At 40.1% G+C, this 24,659-nt stretch overlaps 1 protein-coding gene across 2 annotated transcripts in view; it reads left to right on the forward strand.

Annotated features, from left to right (window-relative positions):
* ATF2 (activating transcription factor 2) overlaps positions 1-24,659 on the forward strand; it is a 93,488-nt gene that overhangs the window by 47,226 nt on the left and 21,603 nt on the right. The window contains exons 11-13 of one of the 2 annotated variants that reach the window (XM_050969029.1): positions 18,933-19,082; positions 23,531-23,737; positions 24,178-24,251. In XM_050969029.1, the coding sequence (XP_050824986.1) occupies positions 18,933-19,082; positions 23,531-23,737; positions 24,178-24,180 (360 nt within the window). In that variant the 3' untranslated portion in view covers positions 24,181-24,251. Of the gene's footprint in view, positions 1-18,932; positions 19,083-23,530; positions 23,738-24,177; positions 24,252-24,659 lie in introns of those variants that run through there. The other variant, XM_050969028.1, reaches the window with a different exon arrangement.

Below are 24,659 nucleotides of genomic sequence, written 5' to 3' on the forward strand. Positions count from 1 at the left end.
GTAAGAATAAATCATGCAGTAATATGCTTTATGAAGCTTTATATATGAAAAAATACAAGTGGTAAAAGCTTTTGATTTCACATAGGAAAAAGCAATCACTTATAGAGAAGGCACAGAAATAGCATAAAGAAAAACAGATTGCGAGACTTAAAATTTAAGTCTCATTAGTTCTCTCATTAGAAGCTAATATGTAGCTAATATGTGCACTTCAGTGTTTGCTTATCTTCTTTAAATGGGATGGTAAAAGCATACTCACCATATTTCTTCTTTTCTTTCTTGTCTCTATGAATAAGGAATGGACAGAATATATCAGAATTGTATATATTAGTTGTGCTTTATATAGTGTATATTCACAAAAATGAAGAAAATGTTATTTCTGTTAAAGTGTAAAGAACTAAACAAGAAGCCTAATATTCACAGAAAAATTTCTTCAACAAAAAATGGGATAGGCTAATAGCTAAGAGCTATAGAAAGTATTTTGAACAGGCACCATAGGTTACCAATTTTTAAAATTCCCGTTTGATTTTCAGAATTTAAATCTTTATTTGCAACACCAAATTCTATGTCTTTCTGGTATATTTCTTGCATGTAAAAATATGTTAAACATGAAACTGCTGCAATGTAACGTGCAATACATTTTAAGTTCTGCAAATGTCAGAGTAATTAAATTTACTTTTATTAATTGTGATGGTCTCTGTTAACCAACAGAGGGTTTAGAATAGTTAATTTTATTTGATTAATATTTCCTCGATAAACAAAGTTGATGAAAATACCTTTTTAAAAAATGCTATGCTCTGATTGTCAATAAAACTTAATAAGCAGTATTAACTAGATACTATTAATATCGGTTAAACACAATTTCTAGGCTTATTACATATTTCTCTTACTATATCACTATGGTTACTAGCTAGAAGACAAGGAAGCAGAATTTTTGAATTCATTTGGAACTTTCTTATTGATATTGTAAGAGACAACTTAGTCATATGTAGACATATTTCATTGCTGTGGATTTTTCTCATATTACACTAGGGGAATGTAACATAAATACATACTTTACGTAATTGCTAAGACAGCTGGTTGTCCAACTTGCTAAAACAACTGGCTACCTAATGTCAAAACAGTCTGCTGAATACATGACGTTCAGTGTGACAATAACTAGGCTGCTGAACTAGGGATGATGTCTTGACAGTGGGTAAAAGTCTTGGAGGGCTGTTATCTATTGTTTGCCTTTAGCTGTCATTGGTTAAACTTTTGTCTTCTATAATGCAAAAACTGAAAATTTCTAATCTCTAATAGAGTATCTTGCATCTTTTACTGTAAGTTATATAGAAAAATATATTATTGTAAGGTACTCTCAGTTGAGGCATTCTGACTATTCCAGAAATTCCAGATGAAGAGATTGATGTGGTGGTTGAGGCCCTAACCTCTTCTTTGACAAGACATGTGACAACTTGCCCAAAAGGAGACAATCATGTTCATAGTTTCCTGCAGGGATGACCTAACTTTTTGTCCCTGGGCAAAGCTAGCACTATCATTCTGACCAGAGAAACATCTTCTGCCTTCATCAGTAGACCAGGGAGCATAGTGAACATTGTAACATTTAAGACACAACAGCAAACTACCCTGATGTGAAGGAAAGATTAGTGAATGAGCAATATGGTTACATCAGGAGTTCTTTAATGATCCAAAAACTAAAAGGAATCCTACAAAAAGTGGAAACGTGGACAGATTGCTAAGGATGAGTACAAAAGAATAGTATAAGCATGTAGGGACAAAATGAGTGACACCTAGCAAGAGACATAAAAGGCAATAAAAAGAGGTTTTATAAATACATTAAGAGCAAGAGAATGATGAAGGAAAGTGTAAATCCACCATTTAGCGAGGGTCAGATGGTAACATCAAGAAATTCTGAAATATTTAATGCCCATTTTGCTTCAGTTTTACCTAAAAAGATTAATTGTGACCAGATACTCAACACAATTAATATTTACAAGAAGTGGGAAGGATCACAAGCCAGAACAGGGAAAGAACAGGTTAAAAAATATTTACGTCAGCTGTATGTCTTCAAGGCCTGATGAAATTCACCCTAGGGTACTTAAGAAACTAAGGTCATGTCTATACTTACCAGGGATCAACGCTGCTGTGATCGATGCAGTGGAGGTTGATTTAGCGGGTTTAGTGAAGACCTGCTAAATCGACCGCATAGCACTCTCTGGTTAACTCTAGTACTCCACCGGAATGAGATGATTAATGTAAGTCGACAGGAGTGCATCTCCCATCGATGCAGTGTGGTGTATGCATCACAGTAAGTCGACCTAAGCTATGTCAGCCCCAGCTACATTATTCACATAGTTGGAGTAGCATAACTTAGATAGACTTGCTGCAGTAATATAGACAAGGCCTAACTGAAGCAATCTCAGAACCATTAGCAGTCATCTTTGAGAACTCATGGAAGATGGGTGAGGTCCCAGAGGACTAGAGAAGGGCAAGCATAGTACATACCTTTAAAAAAGGGAACAAAGAGGGTCTGGGAAATGGTAGACCAGTCAGCCCAACTTTGATACCTGGAAAAATACTGGAACAACTTATTAATCAGTTTGTGAAGCCCTTAGCAGATAATAGGATGATAAGAAATGGATTTGCCAAGAACAAATCATCCTAGACCAATACAATTTCCTCCTTTGATGGGGTTACTGGCCTACTGGATGGGGAGAAGAAGTAGATGTGAGATTCTGTGATTTTTATTAAGATTTTTGACACAGTTGCATATGACATTCTCATAAGCAAACTAGGGATGTGGCTTACGTGAAATTACTATAAGGCAGGGGTCTCAAACTCAAATGACCACAAGGGCCACATGAGGGCTAGTTCATTGGCCTGAGGGATGCATCACTGACGCACACACCCTGTTGCCCCCCCCGGCCCTGCCCCCACTCTACCCCTTCCACGAGGCCCCGCCTCTTCCCATTCCTTCCCTCTCCCTATTCCAACCCCTTCCTTGAAGTCCCTACCCCAACTCAGCCCCCTCTCTGCTTCCAGAGGGTGCATGAGGGGTGTGGCAGGAGCCCAGGGCAGGGAGTTGAGGTGCAGCAGGGGGTTGAGATGCGGGCAGGAGGCTCATGGTGCAGAAGGAGTGTGGGGTGCAGCAGGGGGGCTCAGGGCAGGGAGTTGAGGTGTAGGAGGGGTGTGGAATGCGGCAGGGGGCTCAGGGCAGGCGGGTTGGGGTGCAGATGGGATTGGGATGCAGCAGGGGGCTCAGGGCAGGGAGTTGGGGTGTGAGATGCGGCAGGGGGCTCAGTACAGGGGATTGGGTGCAGGCAGGGGGCTCGGCAGGGGATTGGGGTGCAGAAGGGGTGTGGGATGCAGCGGGGGGCTCAGAGCAGGGGGTTGAGGTGCAGGCAGGGGGCTCAGGGCAGGGAGTTGGGGGGTGGGGTGCAGGAGGGCTTCGGGCTCTGGGGTGGCAGCGGCGCACACCGGGGCAGGGCAGGCTGCCGGCCCCGATCCCGCTCTGCTCCGGGAAGTAGCTGGAACCATGTCCCTGTAGCCCCTGAGGGAGGGGAGACACAGGGCTCAGCATGCTGCTTGCCACGCCTTCAGGTACCTCCTTCGAAGCTCCCATTGGCCGCAGTTCCCTGTCCCCGGACAATGGAAGCCGGGGGGAGTGGGGGGAGGCGGTGCCTAGAAGACAGGGCAACACAAGGACGGAGCCCTCTGCTTCTTCCCCCCACCCCTGGCCGCAGGGACGTGATTCCAGCCGCTTCACAGAGTGGTGCGGGGCTCGAGGGGGACAATCCTGCTACTGTAGTTTGCCCACCCCAGGCCTGGAGGTAGGCTGAGGGGGCAGGCGTGGGCCGCAGAAAATACGGCCTACAGGCCCTGTATTTGAGACCCCTGTTATAAGGTGAACACACAACCAGTTGAAAGACCATACTCAGAGTAGTTTATGGTTAATTGTCAAGCTGGGAAGATGTATCTAGTGGTGTCTTTTGTATTCATTTAGATGGAATAAATGAGCCCAAAGAGTCAATGACCTTAATATGACAGTATTCAACATTAGAGTGTTAAAGGAGGTTTGGGGTCTGGTATAGAGATACCACAACCTACTTAGTGCCATGGCAAACACACCTTTAAAAAAATCTTTTTCACCTTTTATTAAAGACAGAGAAAGAGAGAAGGAAAGGAAAACTGGTAAAGCATTTGAAATGTGGAGTATTGGGGAAGACTTTTATTTTAACATTCCTTGTTCTTTTCCCTTTAGCTGAAGAGAGAGTTTTTAGAAGGAAAACCCACTTAGTCTATTAGATGGTATTAAAGATGGTAACTGTCCTTTTGGGGAAAAGAGAAGTTAATTGAGAAGGGCTAGAGTTCTCATTGCTGTGAAAGTCCAATCCCATTTCTTAAAAGACAAAAAAAAAAAAAAAACAACCAAACCCACACACACAGAAGAGGAAAGAAAAGAACAGCATTTGGAAAATGCAGCTTCTGTCTCTAGTGTTGACTTTCACTTGCAGCCTCACTGCTGAAAAAACAAAGGAACAGCAAACTGTTTTGTTAGTCGTGCTAAGGCCTAGCAAACTTGTAGCAGCATTGAGCTGTTTATGGCATGGCTTTTATCTTCCTCTTCTGGGTTACAGGCTTACAGCAGTGTAGTAAAATATATAGTCTTGGCCAGCTAATCCAGATTCTCTTTAAACAGAAGGCAAAAGACGAGAGGTAGGAAAGGGAGTAGTGGGTGGTGTGATAAAGTCTCAAATCCTAGGTGGTATTTCGGGTTCAGCTGGAGTTGGTAGAGGTGGCAATGTCATCTAAGTCCCTCTCTTGCCCAGGTCTGGTCAGGACATCTTGGAATCAGGCTGACAAAGGTCCGGTGATGGTACAGTAGATCTTGCAGTCCCAGGAGATAGTAAGAGTGGCATTCATGATGGTGGAGCTCGCTCCTTTCCCTTCTCTGATCTTTCAGTCAGTTATTGTCACATTAGCCAGCTTTTTCCCTCCACAAGTCTCTCCTTGAGGACTCTGAAAGGGAGTGATGGGCAGAATAGTCAATCTTCTTATTTTGTCCACCAGTTACTCCTAATTTCTAAAACACATTTTTGACTAGATGACCTCTTGAGGTCCCTTCCAGCCCTACATTTCTATGGTTAACAGAAATTGCATCCATTTGTTACAAGCTCCCTTGACTTTCCTAATATCCTTCATGGGGAAGGACAGCATGGCTAAGTTGGAGTCAACTTTCAATGCTTGTTAGGCACCTAACTCTCTCAGGTGCTTCTGAAAATCCCACCCTTACTCTGTTTTCCCATTTTTCCCGGAGGGACAGGAGGGGAATAGAACCTTAGATGAGTGTTGGATGCATAATTTATTACCATTTGACTCTAGTTTAGCATACTTTTTCAGAGTGAGCCAGAGCATAGAACCACTGCATATTTTGATAAATAACTATTTATTTCCTTATGGCTTGTATGTAGCAAAGCTGCGCGCTCAAAATCATATATAGCACCATTTCTTGTGGTAATCATAAGAGTGAGCTTTACTGAAATAAAGGGAAATTTTGTTTTAAACTTCAGTTGTTAAAAATGTGTCAGCAAAAATGTTCTTTGATAATAGATATATAAGTCATGGTTAAAATTTCATCTTGGCTTTCCTAGAAGACAAAAATCCCACAATTGTTGGAGAATAGGGTACCTAATCTGTCTCACATGCCAAATATAGCCTTCACTCATGCATTCGTCTAAAGAATGTCTTTCTGCCCATTTTTTACCTTGTAAGTATGAGCGGCTCCTGAAGCCTCAGTTCAATTTCTAAATCTGCTCTCTAGTGACATTTCGAAGTCTTACCAGCCTGAAGCTGCCCAATTTAATATTCAGGTTTGCCTGTCATTTGGTTGGTTGAGCTGTATTCCACTTCCACACATGTTTGAGTCTCCCTTCAGTGCCTGGATTGCACATCTGTAAATATTTTCTTAGTTACAGCCTTCTTTTAATTTGACTTGAAAGAATGTGTATCTGGTCTTTGAAGATGTATCATTGAGATGTCTGGTACTAACATTCTGGAAAAAAGTTTAACCTTACAGGATAGTTTTCTTCTGATGGTTTTTCCTCTATGCAGTCAAATTTCATACCAGTATAAAACACATGTGCAAGCACAACTGCGTATTAACTTTGTAAATACATAATTTAAATAGTTGGATTTTTGTTTTGTTTTTCATTTGGGATGGCTGTTGTTTTGATGAAATTCCCAACCTGGGAATGTCAGACTCCTTCAGGGTGGCACAGTCTTGGCTTCTCATGTGAGAGGAGCTGTAAGGCTATTACTGCCAGAGCCATGTTCATTCTTCTTTGCTGCTGTTTTCTCTCCTCTATCTGCGCTATCACTGTCTGTCACCTTACAGGCTGCAAGCAGCCTGTACGGAGACAGTACACTGTGAACACAATTGCCTTGGGTGGGGAGAAAGAGAGAAAGCACAGGAGCAAGAAGATAAGATAAAGCATGAAAATAAAACAGAAAATAAATAAATAAATAGAGAGAGAGAGAGAAGAAAAAAGAACAGGGATAAAAAATTCCCGGAGAGGCAGAAAATAGGAAAATGGTTAGCTCTGATCATTTTGTTGCGATGCGCTCTCCAGTAAGACTGTCTGAAAAATATACTGTATAAGGAACAATTGCGTGTATGCTTCAGCATTTAAGCATAATGATATGAAGTTAGACAGTAATATGTATTGCATTTAAGCCCCTGCATACAATATTAAATTTAGGTAGGTGAAACAGGCATTCTAATGTACTTCTTTTGAGTTGGATGTTCATGTACACAGTGTTAGCTTGCATTACTCTGTGCTAGTGTTGTCAGGCATGAAGTGTCAGTTGCTCTTATTCCTTTGAAAATATTTTTTATTGTTCGCTTTTAATAGGAATGATGATTCATAGATTCCAAGGCCAGAAGGGACCGCTGTGATAATCTAGTCTGATCTCGTGTGTAACAAAGCCCATAGAACTTCCCTAATGTAATTCTTGGAGTGTATCTTTTAGAAAAACATCCCATCTTGATTTAAAAATTGTCAATGATGACGAATCCACCATGACCCTTGGTAAATTATTCCAATGGTTCAACTTCCAATGGTCCAGCCACTGGTTCATGTTATACCTTTCTCTGCTATTTTGAAGAATCCATTATTAAATATTTGTTCCCGTGTAGATCCTTACACACTGTAATCAAGTCACCCCTTCACATTCTATCTGTTAAGCTAAATAGATTGAACTCCTTAATTCTGTCACTAGAAGGCACGTTCGCTCATCCTTTAATTTTCCTTGTGGCTTTTCTCTGAACCCTCTCCAACTTATCTGCATCCTTTTGAATTGTGAGTACCAGAGCTGGACACAGTAGTTCATCAGCAGTTGCACAAGTGCCAAATATAGAGGTAAAACAACCTCTCTGTCCTGCTTGAGATTCCTGTTTATGCATCCCAGCATCAGAGTCACTCTTTTTGTCACAGCATCACATTGGGAGCTCATGTGCAGCTGATTCTAAGAGTCTTGTAGGAAGATCAGCTTTACAGTTCATGTATGAAGTCTGCCATATGCGCAAATTGTGGGTTTTCACACACACAGGCTTAGTGTCCATTGTTACAAAGAACTCTCTTAAGATCACACACAAAAGTAAAACCACACGTGCAGGTTGATTTTTTTTTTTGGGGGGGGGGGGGAGGGGGGTGTTTTTGAGGTGCCCAGAACACATGCAGGTACAGTAGGCGATGTGGAAAAATGTTATACTGTATTGTAAGGGAGGGCTCTGTTATTTCAGAATTGGGTCTTTGATCTGTTTGAGAGGAAAATCTGAAATTCCAGATATCAGTGTATATAAAAAGAAAAGGATGATTTACCTCAAGCTGTGTAGCATGTTTGTCATTAACATGCAGTTTGAGGATGCAGACAAAAAACATTGGGGAAAACATTCTGAGTGAATCATGAAGTTTCCTAAGAAAATAAATTTAAAAATCTTTGTTTAAACAAAGTTCTACTCTGGAGAACCCTTAATACAAAGCCTTTTGTGACAAACTGAGAAATATCTTGAACACAGTGGGTAGCCAGTAGGCTTTCTGCAGGGAGTTCCTACTGAGAGTTGACAGAGGGCAGCTTGGCAAATGTTCAGAAACCTATATTAGCTTGGTTGAGCCCGGCATGGGACCTTGTGTTCAGCAGAATTCTTCTGACCTGCCTCTCTGCGTGCCGAGCTAATCAGCAAACACCTAATGAGCCTACTCTAAAGAAACAGACCCTCTCCCAACCTAGTTCATTTTCATAGGTTCTCTGGGGGTGGAGAGACAAGACTTCATGAGGACTGATGATGCTGCATAGACCACAATAATGATAATTAACTTGCTGAATTTAGAAGATTATGCTGCTAATTAGTTGCAAAATAAAGATAAGTAATAGAGCAGCAGATGGTAGGATAACACCCAGGAGAAGGAGGGTTATTACTCTGATGAGCTTTTGTGGCAGATATGAAATATGGATCTGACTTTTTCATAAATTGTTTCTAGAGAATATTATCTAGTTTCTGTGAGCTATTGATGGAGTGATCTATTCCTACCAAATTTTGACAGATGTGATAAGGATTTGTTTTCAAGGGTACACATGCACATTAAAATTTCACTAATAAAGATTTAAATGTTAAAATATTTTAAAATCAGATTTTTATTCTGTGATGATTTAACCTAATTCGAATAAGCATCTAGATTATGATTAGCCATTATTATTTCTTCACATATAATACTATAACTATATAAAGAATAAATCTTTAATATATGTGGTAATGTATCAGATTTTTAAAACTAAAATTCATAATATTTTGGGTGACTACTCCACTATTCTGTTGAAATACAGTGTCGACCCATATGCCACATGCAAGTATTGGAATACTTATCTGGTGTTTGGGTTTCTTATATACATCTCTCAATCTCTACTGTGCCTAAAACAGGGAATTGTTTTGTATTCCTATTTCTGTGGTAAATATCTATTTTGTTTCAACTATATAACAAATTTTCAAATGGGATTTATTTACTTTGAAATGCAAAAAATGTATTTTTAACTGTGTAACCTTTAGCATTATATACAAAAGTCAAGTTTCCAAAACAATATTAGTGTGGCCATTTGCAAGTCGTGTGTCTGATGGTATACATTTCACAACATAGACAGTAATATTATGTTACACATTTAATTGGAAAATTTTCAATAGGCAAAATGCATGTGCACTTTGTCAGAGTTAACATTGCTATTGGAACCTTACATTTGAATTTTCTTTGATTTTAACTTGGCAAATTTAGTATGAGAGATTTTTGTGTTCAGTTCAATAGAATCATGGCAGTTAGGAGTTTTTAAAAAAAATGGAGCTGGATGCATACTGCAAAAAGTTTTCCTGCAAATATTTTTAAAAGACTTTACTTTGCCTATCTTCTCACCCCTATGCATTTTCTTTGTTACTGTTCTAGCAAATGGCTGTGCTAGCAGGTTCATTGAACCTAATGACTTTAACCAGTATTACAGCATATTTGCACAGAATAATTTTTATTTTGTAATGGTTAGCATTTGCATCAGAAACCTGATTTAAAAACTGGAATAGAAACATAACATCTAATTTGTATCTAATGAATACAGTTCCAATTGTGACTATTTAGTATTTGCATTGAACTGCTTATCAGCAAGCTGTAGTTAAGAAATATTTGAAGTTATTCAGCTCATAATTGAAAATAATACATTTGAGAAAAATCAGTCTTTGCAGAAAATTTTTGAAGACAAAATGAGCTGAAATTTGCCATATAACTATTAAATATTTGCCCAGCTCTAGAAACAGAAAATATTTGTTAGATCAGGGGTCGGCAACCTCTGGCACACGGCTCACCAGGGTAAGCACTCTGGCGGGCCGGGTCAGTTTGTTTACGTGCCATGTCTGCAGGTTTGGCAGACTGCGGCTCCCACTGGCTGAGGTTCACTGTCCCAGGCCAATGGGGGTAGTGGGAAGTGGCACAGGCGAGGGATGTGCTGGTCATGGCTTCCCACCGCCCCCGTTGGCCCGGGACGGCGAACCGCAGCCAGTGGGAGCCGCGATCAGCTGAACCTGCTGACATGGCAGGTAAACAAACTGGCTCGGCCCACCAGGGTGCTTACCCTGGCGAGTCGCGTGCCAGAGGTTGCCGACCCCTGTGTCAGATTATCCAGTCCATTGCCCTGACAGTTCACCATTAAACTACTAATTCTCCAGCTGTACTTTCAGAATGAGGGGGGAATGGTTCTAACTGGACATTACATTTTAGTACGGAGAATTGAGTGAACAAAGGATGAACTTTTGCTCTTGCTCTTGTTTGACTGGAAACAGTTGGTGGCAGGGCTTGGAGGTTTTGGGGTTTTTTTTTTTTTTTTTTTTTTGCAAAGCTGTGTTTACAGTAGTAGGAAAATTAACTTATTTTAATGAGCATTTAGAATTTGCAAAATATAGAATTAAGTAAAAATTGCCGACACAGGATGGCAGTTTTCCTCTGTGTTTGGTATTGGAAGTGACTTTTTAGTTCCGTAAGAGGTTGGGGCAAGTTACTCCCTTTCGTCCTCAGGCAAATTGTTCCAGCAACCTCCTGTGTCCCTGCCAGAGCTGGGAAAATGTGCAGTGTGAAAAAAAATGTGCAGAGCTCATTAGCACTGCTTTTTAAATATTATGTACAAAAACAAAATAATGTTAATTTTGCAAAGTCAAGCACTCAAAAATTAGGAAAATGCTATGATAGAAGTTCCCCATGCAGCCTTAATTTGATCCTTTATATGTATGCATTATGAGCTTGGCTAGCCTTACATAAGGTCCTAACAGCCAGGGCAAACACGAACTCACTGAAGTCTTCGTCTAGTACCATAAACACAAGGGAGTATCCTTCCTGCTCTCTGTAACCATAACACACAGAGCTAGTCAAAAGTCAGAATTTCTGTTTTGTGGAAAATTCCAAAATTCTGGATGGAAAATTCAAATCTGAAATGTCCTGCAAAAGGGAAAATTTCCCAAAAACGTATTTCAGAATAATCTAAATGTTTCATTTTGGAAATCTTGAGCCCAAGTTGCAGGGCTTCCAGCTCCATGGCAGGGAAGCTGGAAGTCCTGAATCAGGAGCTGAACCGCACCTAGAGCCAGAAGTTACAGTTGCAAGGGAACCCAGCATGTGGTTGTCAGAAGTTCATAGAATATATGTTTCTGCAAAATATTTTAAATTAGATGATTTGTCATTTTCCAGAATTCCTGGCCAACTCTAATAAAACATGCACAAGGGGGGGGTGCATTAAGGTTGTATTTCTTAAGAACATAAGAATGACTGTACTGGGTCAGACCAAAGGTCCATCCAGCCCAGTATCCTGTCTACTGACCGTGGCCAGTGCCAGGTGCCCCAGGGGGAGTGAACCTAACAGGTAATGATCAAGTGATCTCTCTCCTGCCGTCCATCACTACCCTCTGACAAACAAAGGCTAAGGACACCATTCCTTACCCATCCTGGTTAATAGCCATTAATGGACTTAACCTCCATGAATTTATCCAGTTCTCTTTTAAACCCTGTTATAGTTGTAGCCTTCACAACCTCTTCAGGCAAGGAGTTCCACAAGTTGACCGTGCTCTGTGTGAAGAAGAACTTCTTTTTCACCTGGATCACCTGGATCGATCGGTCTTCAGCTGTCATTAAGACTGCGCTGATCACAACACGTCCGCCATTCTTCTCACATTCTTGCCTTTCTTCTCCACATTTGACCAAAATGTTTTACAATGTCATCTTCCCATCTTCTTGGAGTACGAACAGGTGGTCTTTTCTGTTCTCGCGGGTACCACTCAGTAATGATTGCAGTCCATCTGTTGTCCATGAACCGTGCTATGTGGCCTGCCAATCTTTCACACTGCTGCGTTCTCTGGTAATTTCATCTGGGATACGATCCAGAAGGAAAACTCCCAACATAGCTCGTTCCATTGCCCTTTCAGCTACCAACAGCCGCTGTTCTTTTCTCTTCGTCAGTGCCCACATTTCACTGCCATAGAGCATGGCTGGCAGCACTGTTGAATTGAAGGTATTTGTACGTGTCGTCTTGTCGATTTTTCCTTTGAGGATGTCCTTGATGGAATTAAATGCACACCATCCTGCACAAATCCTTCGCGAGAGTTCTCCGTTCATGTCTTGGCGCATATTAACTCCTTGGCCCAAATTTATGTACTGTTCCACTTCTTCAATTTCTTCTCCTGTTACTGTTATTCAGGCTTTTAGTAAGATGTCTGATCGCATGTATTTCGTTTTGCAATGGTGCATTTTCAGACAGACCTGACTGCTATTCTTGTTGAGTCTTCATAGCATGCTCTGCAGTTGGTTGGTGCTTTTGGCAATTAGTACGGTGTCGTTCGCAAATCTGAGATGAGATAATCGTTCTCCATTTATATTAACACCACTTCTCCAATTGATCTTGTTCATAACCATTTCAAGGCAGGCAGTTAATAGTTTCAGTGAAATTGTATCTCCTTGCTTTATGCCTTTCTCGACTGGGATGCGGAGGGGAGTTTCGAGGAGAGTAATGTCTGTTGTACATTCAGTGTTCACTTCTTTCAACAAACTGATGTACTGTGTGTTAATGCCCTGCTCTGCAAGCGCCTTTTATATTGTGTTGAACTCGACGCTATCGAAGGCCTTTTCATAGTTGACTAAAACAATGCACAGCGGGAGTTTGTATTCCCTCGCTCTTTCTAGGAGCTGGCTAAGGGTAAATATGTGGTCAATCATGCTGAAATTTCTTTGAAACCCCACCTGCTGTCTCGGCTGTTGTTCATCCAGACTCTGCGAGAATCGGTTCGTTATCACTTTTGTAAAGAGTTTATAGATATGAGAGAGCAGGCATATAGGGCGATAGTTCTTAAGATTTTCTCGTTCCCTCTTCTTGTACAGCAAGATAGTATTTGAGTCTTTCCAGCTTGATGATATTTTTCCTACTTCATGATATCAACTGAATCTTAAAGCGAAGGTCTTCCAAAGTTTTTCGCCTCCTGTGGAAATCATTTCTGACGTTATTCCATCTTTGCCTGGAGCTTTTCCCTTCTTCATCTGGTGGTGTGCACTTTGGACTTCGCTGATGATTACTGGGGGGACGCATTCTTCTGACTCTTGGAGCGTTGAGAGAGGGGCGTTGATTCTTGATTTCAACAGTTCTATATAGAAGTCCTTGCAGACCTCCTTCATCCCTACTCTGTAAATTACTGTCTCTCCGTCCTTATTCTTCAATGTTGTTACGCTCAATCTATACTGCACCAATTCCCGCGTGCATGTCCTGAGGCTCTTGCGTGATTCAATTGTTTTAAGGAGCTTTTCTTTCCGGAAGTTCTCAAAGTCATCCTTCAGTTTTTGCTGTATAAGCTTGCACAGAATGGAGTACTTGAGGTTGTTATCCGAGCTCCTTTTCATATTTCTCCGCTTCTCTAACAAGCTTTTTGTTTTGTTCGAGATTCTTCCCTTTGTTGTCTTCATCTTTTCAATTTCAGCTGCTTTTATGCAACGTCTCAGCTTGTCAGCAAAGATACTATAGTCCTCGTCACACTTTTCTGTCTGGCTCCAGTCAAACCCAGAAATCGCTTTCTTCCGCTTTGCTTCATCAAATGTCTTCGGGCGCTGTTTCCTGTTTGCTATCTGTAAAACTTTCTTTTCCACTGCTTCATCGAAAATCAACTTTTCTCTAAGGAGGTGATGGTCACTGCCAGTTTTGAAGGGCTGCACCACAGAGATGTCTTGAACGATGCGCCTTTTATTAAGTAAAATATAGTCGATTTCATTCTTACTCTTTGCGTTTGGCACAATCCATGTCCACCTTTTTGCAGTCTTCTTTTTGTACCAGGTGTTTGCCACATACAGTTCTTTCGTTTCTGCCATTGTTACCAGCCTTTCTTCTCTTTCATTTCTTTCGCCACTGCCGTATCTCCCTATGAACTTTTCACCAGCTTTCCCTCACCCGACCTTAGCACTGAAATCTCCCATCGTAAGTGGACTTTTGCATGAGGGCTCTTTCTAGTTCTTGGTAGAATTCTTCCATTTCTTTGTCCTCACTTGCACTTGTGGGAGCATAGGCCTGGATGACCTTGAGGATAGCTTTTGACTCCATCTGAAGATGCAGCACACCAATACGTGATGATATTAGCTGGCATGATATGACTTTCGAAACCCAATCTTTACTAACAATAAATCTGACGACTCCGTTTCTAGCACCATCTCCCTTTCCGAGCCTCACAGTGTTTCCATCCTTTCAGTTGACTTCCAACTCCTTCTTTCGTTGAGTTTCGCAGATACTGAGGATATCGCATCTTATCCTTTTCTTCTTCTCCATTAGATGGTTTAACATTTCCTCTCTTGCCAGTGACCTACAATTATAAGTACACACAGCGAGGGTTGTCCTTTTCCATGTTGGCCTAGCACCTGACATTTTTAGCAACTGCTCGTTGCTCAGTTTTCACTCGACCACCAAAGAACGGTTTGATGACACGCAGGGAACTAAGACCCATTTACTCATGTTGTTTTAGCCGTTATCTTTAAGCCGTCCCACTGGCTAGGCGGGAAGGCATACGTACCTCCTCAAGCTTAGCTAGCCTTCAACCTCTAAGAAGAAGGAAAAACTCTCTTTCCTCTGATAGAGCAATCCCCCTCCTTGGATTGGATAGTCCAACACCTTTGTAGCATGGTTAGACCTACCAGGGCAGGGTAGCCCCACTACCATAGTTGTCAGACGGCCAGGGTCGTCGCTGCACCACAATGAGGCATGGAGGTAGGATTTTGCAGCGGACTTCCTTTTATTTGTTTTAAATTTGCTGCCCATTAAGTTCATTTGGTGGCCCCTAGTTCTTATATTATGGGAACAAGTAAATAACTTTTCTTTATTCACTCTCTCCATAATCTCTTAAATTCTAGTGAGAAGTGTCATAGCTTCTTTAAAAAACCAACTGCATGGGTTATCACCAGGAACCCAAGACTTCTAGAGGGATAGCATAGGCTTCGACCACTTAGTTAAGATTTATGCACACTGTAATAAGAGTGCCAATACAATACTCTAGGTGCCCTTGACATCTTATGCAAGAAAACACTTGAATTAAAGCAATAACTAATTGTGATAGTAAGCTGATATTGTCTTTGTGAACCAGTTACTGAAGGGGGACATGTTACTACAGCTGCCATGTCAGTGGCTTGCACAACTGCTTGCAGAACAGCAAAGGAATGTTGGAAGTTAGGGATTCTGGATTCTATTCCTGGCTCTGAAGGCCAGTATAATCTAGCCAAGCACCACAGCTAAACACATAGATTTGGTGTAATTTGTTGTGAAAAGCAACTTATGTGACTTGCCTTTTTAGAGCTTTGGGTTCTGTTCTCAACTCTGACAGAATTGGCTTTGTTCAAGCTGTTACTTTAATTGTAAAATGGATTAAGATCCTTTCCGGCCTCCTAAAGTAGGGGAGGGTATGAGTCCTTGCTTAACAATAATGGCTTGGAAGTTCACAGAATTAACACTGGTCAGCTGAAGAGCTAAGACTGGAACTTCATCTCCTCTTGACTCACTGCCCCCAGTACACCTTTTCCCAGGCCAAGAGTTTGGATGCCTTCCATTGCCTCCTGTCTTCATATATCTAGCTCTGTGCCTACTGTGTAGCAGACTCTTGTCAGTTCTGAGGGCATGCTTAGTGCAGTTGGTATGTAGTGAGTTCTGTGGCTCTGGGAAATGTCAGTTCAGAATAGAGTATTTGGAGACTTTTTAGCAATAAGCCTCCAACAACCTCTGCTGATCATATGTAGATCTGGATGGACTTTTACAAAAACAGCAAAAGGCTGTTTGATATCAGGACTATCCTCTTCGCTAAATTTCAAGTTTATGCTCCAATGCATGGAGGTGCCAGAGCTCTTCAGAGAAATTCCTGGAAAGAGAAATTTATCATCGGAAAAAATAGTTTTTGTCACTCTTCAGTCTCAAATTTAGCAGAACCTCTTGATAAAACTTTCAAAAAAACTTCAGTCTGAGATGAAGAAAGAGAGTATGGAAAATTCCAGTCCAAATGGTTAAAATTAGACAAAATTTATAAGCAACTGAAAGCAGGAACCTATAATGGAAGGTGCTAAGTAACCTTAACAATGAGCATTGCTACCAGTTATGCTTGTAATATCTTATCGTACTCCAAGTAGTCTCTAGGTGTTGTAGGGCTGAATGTGAATTTTAGGCTATTTAAACACAAATATCTCAATTCAGCATCTTGTAAGATTTGGATTTTAGCTGAGCATCTACAAGTTCGTATGCTTATCCAAACCTGTGGAGGCATCCATCTGAGTCCCCATCTGTCCCCACAGCTTTCCTTAGGTAAAGCCCTGTTGGGAATCAAGCTGTGGTCATCCTCCTATGGGTAGTGAGGAGTCTTGTATTCAGAGAAAGGTGACAAGCTTATTTTCCACTATTCTTCCTAGTATCTTCAGGGGCTTCTCAGGGTGAGGAGCAGGAGTGCTTCTGCCTTACTCATCAATATGTCTGCTTTTTGCCATTATTGAATTAATGACCTTCTTTCTTGTGCACTTTTGTCTATGGTACACAGGAGAGCTGAATTTACACTGTAAGCCTAGTGGCATTCAAAAGAGGATAATAAATATTGATGATTTTTGCTACTTTCTGCACAAATATAAAAGAAATCTGCAATAATAAAGATTATTCAAGAGAGTTGTGCATTTTTATGTATTTTAGACTGCCATGTAGTAAATCTTTGTTAATTTGTTGTAAAAGTATACTAATGTAGTTTTTAATGAAGTTGATGGTTTTAAGTACAGTACTGCTCACTGGAGAGATAAATCCTCATACACAGTTTATCTTGCAGGGAAATTGTTTAATAACACTGAATAAAATCTTACTGTGAGAGTGCAAAATTTGAAAATAAAAGCAAACCTATTAATATAGCCATTGAGGATACCTAAGTCAGTCTTTTATTAAGAAAGAGATAGATAATAAGACAGAAAATATCATATTGCCTATATATAAATCCATGATACGCGCAGATGTGGTCGCCCCATCTCAAAAAAGATGTATTTGAATTGGAAAAGGTTCTGAAAAGGGCAACAAAAATGATTAGGGGTATGGAACGGCTTCCATATGAGGAGAGATTAATAAGACTGGGACTTTTCAGCTTGGAAAAGAAATGACTAAGGGGGGATATGATTGAGGTCTATAAAATCATGACTGGTGTGGAGAAAGTAAATAAGGAAGTGTTATTTATTCTTCCTCATAACACAAGAACTAGGTGTCACCAAATGAAATTAATAGGCAGCAGGTTTAAAACAAACAAAAGGAAGTATTTTTCACATAACGCCCAGTCAACCTGTGGAACTCTTTGCAAGAGGAGGTTGTGAAGGCCAAGACTATAACATGGTTCAAAAAAAGAACTAGATACATTCATGGAAGATAGGTCCATCAATGCCTGTTAGCCAGGATGGGCAGGGATGGTGTCCCTAGCATCCTTTTGCTAGAAGCTGGGAATGAGCAAAAGAAAATGGATCACTTGATGACTGTCTGTTATGTTCATTCCCTCACGGGCACCTGATATTGGCCACTGTCAGAAGACAGGATACTGGGCTAGATGGGCCTTTGGTCTGACCCGTTATGGCCATTCATATGTCATCATGCCACAGGCATATAAGCTTGTTGTAAACAGAATACATTACCTTTTGTTGAAAATTTGCTGTAATTCTAATTCACATTTATAGTGAAAGCATAGCTTTTATTTTCAAGCGGTTTTAAACTTTATTATCAAATAGACTAATACAGTCAATAAGATCTGCTTTAGAATATAGCACATGGTTAAATATATAAAATCTGTGGCTCTTGAAATATATTGTATACAGATACAGTTTGTAATTGTGTTGCTTAATAAATCAGCTCATAAAAGCTTTTGTAAACTATTGTTGAAAATATTTAGCCCATGCACTATGTAAACATTAGTTAAATTCCATATCTGAGTTAAAAGATGTCAATTATTTAATGCATTATCAAGATATCATCTTAGAACAAAGAATATGATTTAAAACAAACTATAAACCCACCAGAAGTTTTTAAATTCGGGTTTGAAAGAAATTTCCTGTGGCTGGTTTTACTGTCTGTGTATTTATCCATTCTCGTCTCTCTATCGCATTGTATACCAGGGGTCAGCAACCTTTCAGAAGTGGTGTGCCGAGCCTTCATTTATTCACTTTAATTTAAGGTTTCGTGTGCCAGTAATACATTTAAACGTTTTTAGAAGGTCTCTTTCTATAAGTCTATAATATATAAATAAACTATTGTTGTATGTAAAGTAAATAAGGTTTTTAAAATGTTTAAGAAGCTTCATTTAAAATTAAATTAAAAAGCAGAGCTCCCTGGGCTGGTGGCCAGGACCCAGGCAGTGTGAATGCCACTGAAAGTCAGCTTGCGTGTCGCCTTTGGCACGCGTGCCATAGGTTGCCTACCCCTGTTGTACACTGGCTACTCCACTCCATCAATAGTATTAGTTCACTTCTTCGACACCGTTCTGTGCATTTTCTTCCATGTTATGCTGTGTAGAAGGAATGCCCTTCCTAAACTTGCTCATAATGCCGTTACCCTTTAACTTCCTCATATTCCTCTTCAATACTCACTTCTACAGTGATGGTTGCAAGCAATTTTCAACTAATAGAAAGCCAATTAGACTTTTAAAACATTTTTTTTTGATGTTTCATCCTCCTGCACCCTTTGTGTTTCTTATCTTAAAGTGTGAGCTTATTGTGTATGTTTGGAAAGTAGCTAGCAGTATATGAGTGCAACTGCTATATAAATAGCTATTATTTAATCTGTTATCACAGTATCTTCCTTTATGAAAAATGTGACACACTATTTTCTTACTCTACTTTCAGAGATTGAAAGCTGCCTTGACCCAGCAGCATCCTCAGGTCACAAATGGAGATACTGCCAAGGGGCATGCTAGTGGATTGATTAGGACTCAGTCAGAGGAAGCCCGATCACAGTCATTACAACAGCCTGCTACATCAACTACAGAAACACCGGTAGGACAACAAAGCCAAGATGTACTTCTAACTCCTTTTACTGTTACGCAAAAATCTCTGATCCTTTTCCTTTTATTTTATATATTGAGAATAAGATTGAGATGTGTTATGAACCAATATTGGAAAAAATGGGGGTTGTCTTACCTACTCGGTAAGAAAACTAAGGCCTCCTGATTTCTATAGCACATTGGCATTGAATTCTGGGGTAAACTGAAAATTGTGCAGCAAGTTAAGATACATCTGGAAAATATTGACAAAACAAGGGTTACCATGGTATTGTATTAGTTTAATATTAAATATCATAAGCACCTTTTAAAATATTTTTCCAGTCATTTCAAGTTTCTTGCTTGAAAGAGCTGTTATTGACTGATATAAAATGAGGGACTCACTGTATGATTTAGTTAGTTTACTGTGCTCTCTTGGATGTTGGATGGTGATTTTGGGAGAGCTATTCTAGTTGATGACTAGGAGTAGGATGAAAATAGGTGGGAACAATGAGCCAAGTTGGAGAAGGGGAATAGATATACAATTGAGAGTTGGGGAGAGGTCTGGTTCCCTTGATTCTAGAAGAAGGATTCAGAAGCTACAGTTTTTACCTCAGAGGTGTGCTGTTGACCTGCTTTCATCTGGTCAGAGAAGCCTGTCTGGAAAGCTCTTTCTCAAGAAAATCCAGGCTTACTAAATAGCACAGTGAAAACAGAAGCACACACCCCTTTTGTGAGGGAGAAAGAGACAAACATGAAGGAAGCATCGCTATATTGAGTGTATTTCAGATGATAACTTCCTTTTGTAGGTTAACGTACACTAGGAAAATGACATTTTGTAGACAGAGGTTGTCAGCAATTGGTCACTGTGTCTGTTCAGGAGTTCTTTCTTTCCCCTAGTCAGTGTCCTTAAAATCAGATGACCTGTATCTCTCTCCTGTCTGTTTTCCCAGCTGTAGAACTTCTGCCAGTGTAAAAGCTGGTATGAAAGACGTATCCTCAAATATCATTGCTCCTGTGTTGACAAGCTCTAGCTTTTGGAGTTAGACCTTCAAAGAAAAGATGTATAGTGTGTCTCTTCTCTTGTCTGTTACCTGGGGATACTGTGATGGATCTGTAGTACCAGGCTGGAACCCTCTCACATGGTAGTGGATCTCTTGAACTGTAATATCACATGCTAGTCTTTTTAAGGATGTTCAAAATAAAGACCTGAAGATCGACTCCCTTCAGGATTTATAAAGCAATTGGCAGGGCCTTAAGAATCAAGCTAAAGTATTCCTCTGGGGTTTTCCTTTTAGAGGTGAGGTGGTATTCAGTTTTTAGGGCAGCTGAAAAACAAAAGCAAAGACTTTGTCATAGTTGCATGGGATTTCAACTTTATCATGAAAATCTTCTCAGGGATTTGAAAAGAGCTTCTGTGGAGTGCTTTAGAAAGATTTCTGGCCATAATGTTGTATTAATAATGGCCATCTGCTTGCCTAGAAAATTGAGCATGAAGCTCCCTCTATCCTTACCGGTTTTTTCATCAGAACAAGATATTAATGAAGGGTCAAAATTGTAAAGGATTCTTAACCTTCTTTTTCTTTGTACCTATAACCAGTAGCAGACTCATTAACAGGAGGTGTAAATGCTGTCAGTGCAATCAAGCAGTAAGATCTGAATGTTACAATTTTTGGTCACAATTGTTTGGTGCAAAAGAAGACAGTTTAAAATAATTTGTCTGTGTGTTTGGTCAGGAAGTTTTTCTCCCCCTTGTTCTGTCAGGCCTAGTGAAACTGACTGAGGAACATACATTCATACATACTATATAACAAGCTTTGCATTTCCTATCTGAAGAGAATTTTGAAAATTAGAAAAACAGATCCCCTGTTTGTTGGTTTGTGAAGTAGCAAAAAAGGCAAAATAGCATTTAAAGTTTAGATATCTTGGCCAAGACTTCCAAAAATGGATGTTTATGTTCATAGTATCAAGGAAAGTGCCCGAAGGGTCAGTCCTGGGGCCAGTTTTGTTCAATATCTTTATTAATGATCTGGAGGATGATGTGCACTGCATTCTCAGCAAGTTTGCAGATGACACTAAACTGGGAGGAGTGGTAGATACAGTGGAGGGTAGGGATGGGATACAGAGGTACCTAGACAAATTAGAGGATTGGGCCAAAAGAAATCTGATGAGGTTCAACAGGGACAAGTGGAGAGTCCTGCACTTAGGACGGAAGAATCCCATGCACTGCTACAGACTAGGAACTGAATGGCTAGGCAGCAGTTCTGCAGAAAAGGATCTAGGGGCTACAGTGGACAAGAAGTTGGATATGAGTCAGCAGTGTGCCCTTGTTGCCGAGAAGGGTAACGGCATTTTGGGCTGTATAAGTAGGGGACGTGATCATTCCTCTCTATTTGACATTGGTGAGGCCTCGTCGGGAGTACCGTGTCCAGTTTTGGGCCCCACAGTACAAGAAGGATGTGGACAAATTGGAAAGAGTCCAGCGGAGGGCAACAAAAATGATTAGAGGGCTGGAGCACATGACTTATGAGGAAAGGCTGAGGGAACTGGGATTGTTTAGTCTGCAGAAGAGAAGAATGAGGGGGGATTTGATAGCTGCTTTCAACTACCTGAAAGGGGATTCCAAAGAGGATGGATTTGCACTGTTCTCAGTGGTAGCAGATGACAGAACAAGGAGTAATAGTTTCAAGTTGCAGTGGAGGAAGTTTAGGTTGGATATTAGTAAAAACTTTTTCACTAGGAGGGTGGTGAAGCACTGGAATGGGTTACCTAGGGAGGTGGTGGAATCTCCTTCCTTAGAGGTTTTCAAGGTCAGGCTTGACACAGCCCTGACTGGGGTGATTTAGTTGGGGATTGGCCCTGCTTTGAGCAGGGGGGTTGGACTAGATGATCTCCTGAGGTCCCTTCCAACCCTGATATTCCATGATTCTGTCATATTCAGGCACCTAAAGATGTAGTCTGATTTTTCAAAAGTGCTGAGCACCCACTAAAGGCAATGGGAGAAGCTGGGTGCTCAGCATATTTGAAAACCAAGCCATTCAAACACCGAACATCAGGCGTCCCTTTTAAAACATCTTGTCCCCTTCTGGTTTTGAGGCTTGGTTAAGCAGGTGTATGCTGCCCAGGATAAAGAGGCTGTTCTTACTGAGTCCATCCACAAGAGCAATGTCTACTCTTGGATTGAGACTGTGTAACATCGTCACCTCTGTGTCCTTCTGTACTTTTTATGTTGTTAATCTTGATGTGGCAGTCTCTGCAGATGCTGCCCTGACAAGGTAGAATTTTTATTTATGTATTGGTCCCAATTTTTCTTCTAGGTATACGTACCCTGTGTATAATCTGGTTAATGGGAACTAGTGTGAAAGTTCTCAGTATCTAATCAGTAAGAAATATTTGCAAATGGTCAATTCTTAACTGTTAATTTAACTTCTCAGAGTCCCTTTATACCAGTCTAGATTTCATATTATGCGCTGTGGAAGTTAGCATTGGTACTTTGATTTCTGGTTTTTTTTAATAGTTTATTATTTATTTTATTTTATTATTATTTATTGTATAACAAGTATTAAGCATGCAGAGTCGGCCAGGTCCCTTTATGAGTAGAATTAATTCAAGGTAGAATTTTATCCTCTTTATTGGCTGATAAGACTTGAAGATCCAAGGTTGTATAGCTGTAACGCAACAGTCCTTTTATTGGGGACTATATTCTGCCCATGTAGAGGGTGGACTGTATGATCTAATAGGATATTTTCATTTCTAACTACTTTGATCCTATCCATGTCTGGGCTGGCATAGAGGGACTTGGAAAAGCCAGAAGTAACAGGTAAGAAATTACTTTTCTAGGGATTAGTTAATACTAATGCTTTGTCCAGATCCTTGTGACAGGCAGTTGTTATATATTGGGCAAATATTACATAACAACCAAAGTACAGCTAAGTTTTGGGATGATAGGTGTTTGGAAAACACCAGAAACAGAAACTATATGAAGTTGTTGCCTGATAAATTTCATTTTGCAAAGTCATTTTTAGTTAAATCATTTTTTATAACTTAAAAGTTGTAAATATTTTGTCTTCCTGTAACTTTAAAATGGGTAAAAGAATGTTTGAAAAAAAATATAAAAAGTTACTTCTTTCAGGCTTACTTGTATGCCAAGTATCAGAATGGAGTGAATTTTTGCAGCAAGATTACAAATCTGGAAACCAGTAGGTCATGATTAAAATACTGAGAATATTAAATGTAGTTTACTAGTGAGCAAAACCACAACGAAAACCACAAGACAGTATTCATAGTATTAGGATGTTTATTTAATATTTCCTTTAGTCAAAAATTACATTTTAAATATTAGAACAGAAATATCATTGATGTTTTCCTATATAAATGTGTGTACATTTATACGTGTAAGTCAAACCCTTACATTTGAGTTACATGTTGCGTTACACTGAACTATGATGTTCCTGTTTCCTTCAGGCTTCCCCAGCTCAGCCCACACCACAAACGCAAAATACAGGAGGTCGTCGAAGAAGAGCAGCGAACGAAGACCCTGATGAGAAAAGAAGAAAGTTTCTAGAGCGAAACCGTGCTGCTGCTTCAAGATGTCGACAAAAAAGAAAAGTGTGGGTGCAGTCATTGGAGAAGAAAGCAGAAGACTTGAGCTCATTAAATGGTCAATTACAGGTATTTTCCTTTTTTTGATTACAAGCAAGAAGTGGAGTTAATTTTCAGTTAGCAATCTTGGGATCATGGAGTGCAAACTTGGTATGAGAGCTACAATATGAATAGCTTTCTTAAATGCAGTTGAATTCAGAACAGAAATAATCAGTATTAAAGTGCCTGTATCATAGGTGTAATAAGAATGAGACTATGCAGCTTCAAAGATATGTGAAATCTGGGATCTCACCTACTTGGCCTTTGTTCTATTTTAAGTAACTTTAGGGTTGTGACACAAACCAACAAGAGCACGTTGATGTTGAAGTGAAGTCTCATTGGCAAAATCTTAGCCTTAATTTAGAAATGCCTCGTTTATATCAATTTGTGTCACTGCCTGAGTTACTTAAATTCAATTTTTTGTTTTAATTTCCTTTGTATTTTTTAACTGTAGTTTTTTTTCTTTAAAGTGAATGTAGTGCTCGTGAAAGGTGCCAGATTGACAGCACTGGAAACTGAAGGCCTCTATTTGTCCACAGAACAGGTACAGCACAGGCAGTGGCAGTGAAAATTTCACCACACTGCCCTACCAGTGTGCCTCAACCCTATTTTTGAGGGACCATATAGTATGAGAGGGTTGTCCAACATCTATTCCTAGTCAGCCTTTGGTGCCTTTCCTGAGACTGCCAAGAATGTGACAATTAATGCCAAGTTGTGATGTTGATCCCCACCCAAGTCCAGTGAACTGAAACATCCAATTCATTTCATTTAGACAATAAAGCAGGCAACTGGTGGTACTGGCATTTTGCTACCAGTCTGGACCTAAGGTCTGTGTCAGTCAACTTGAGCCAGCTAGGCCTCTTTGACAGGTATTTAAACAAAAAAACAACTACCACCACCCACTTAAAAGTGTATAAGAATTAACACAATAGACATGTCTCCTTGTAAGATA

Source organism: Gopherus flavomarginatus, chromosome 10, assembly GCF_025201925.1.
Source record: "Gopherus flavomarginatus isolate rGopFla2 chromosome 10, rGopFla2.mat.asm, whole genome shotgun sequence".
In the NCBI taxonomy this organism is placed as follows: domain Eukaryota; kingdom Metazoa; phylum Chordata; order Testudines; family Testudinidae; genus Gopherus; species Gopherus flavomarginatus.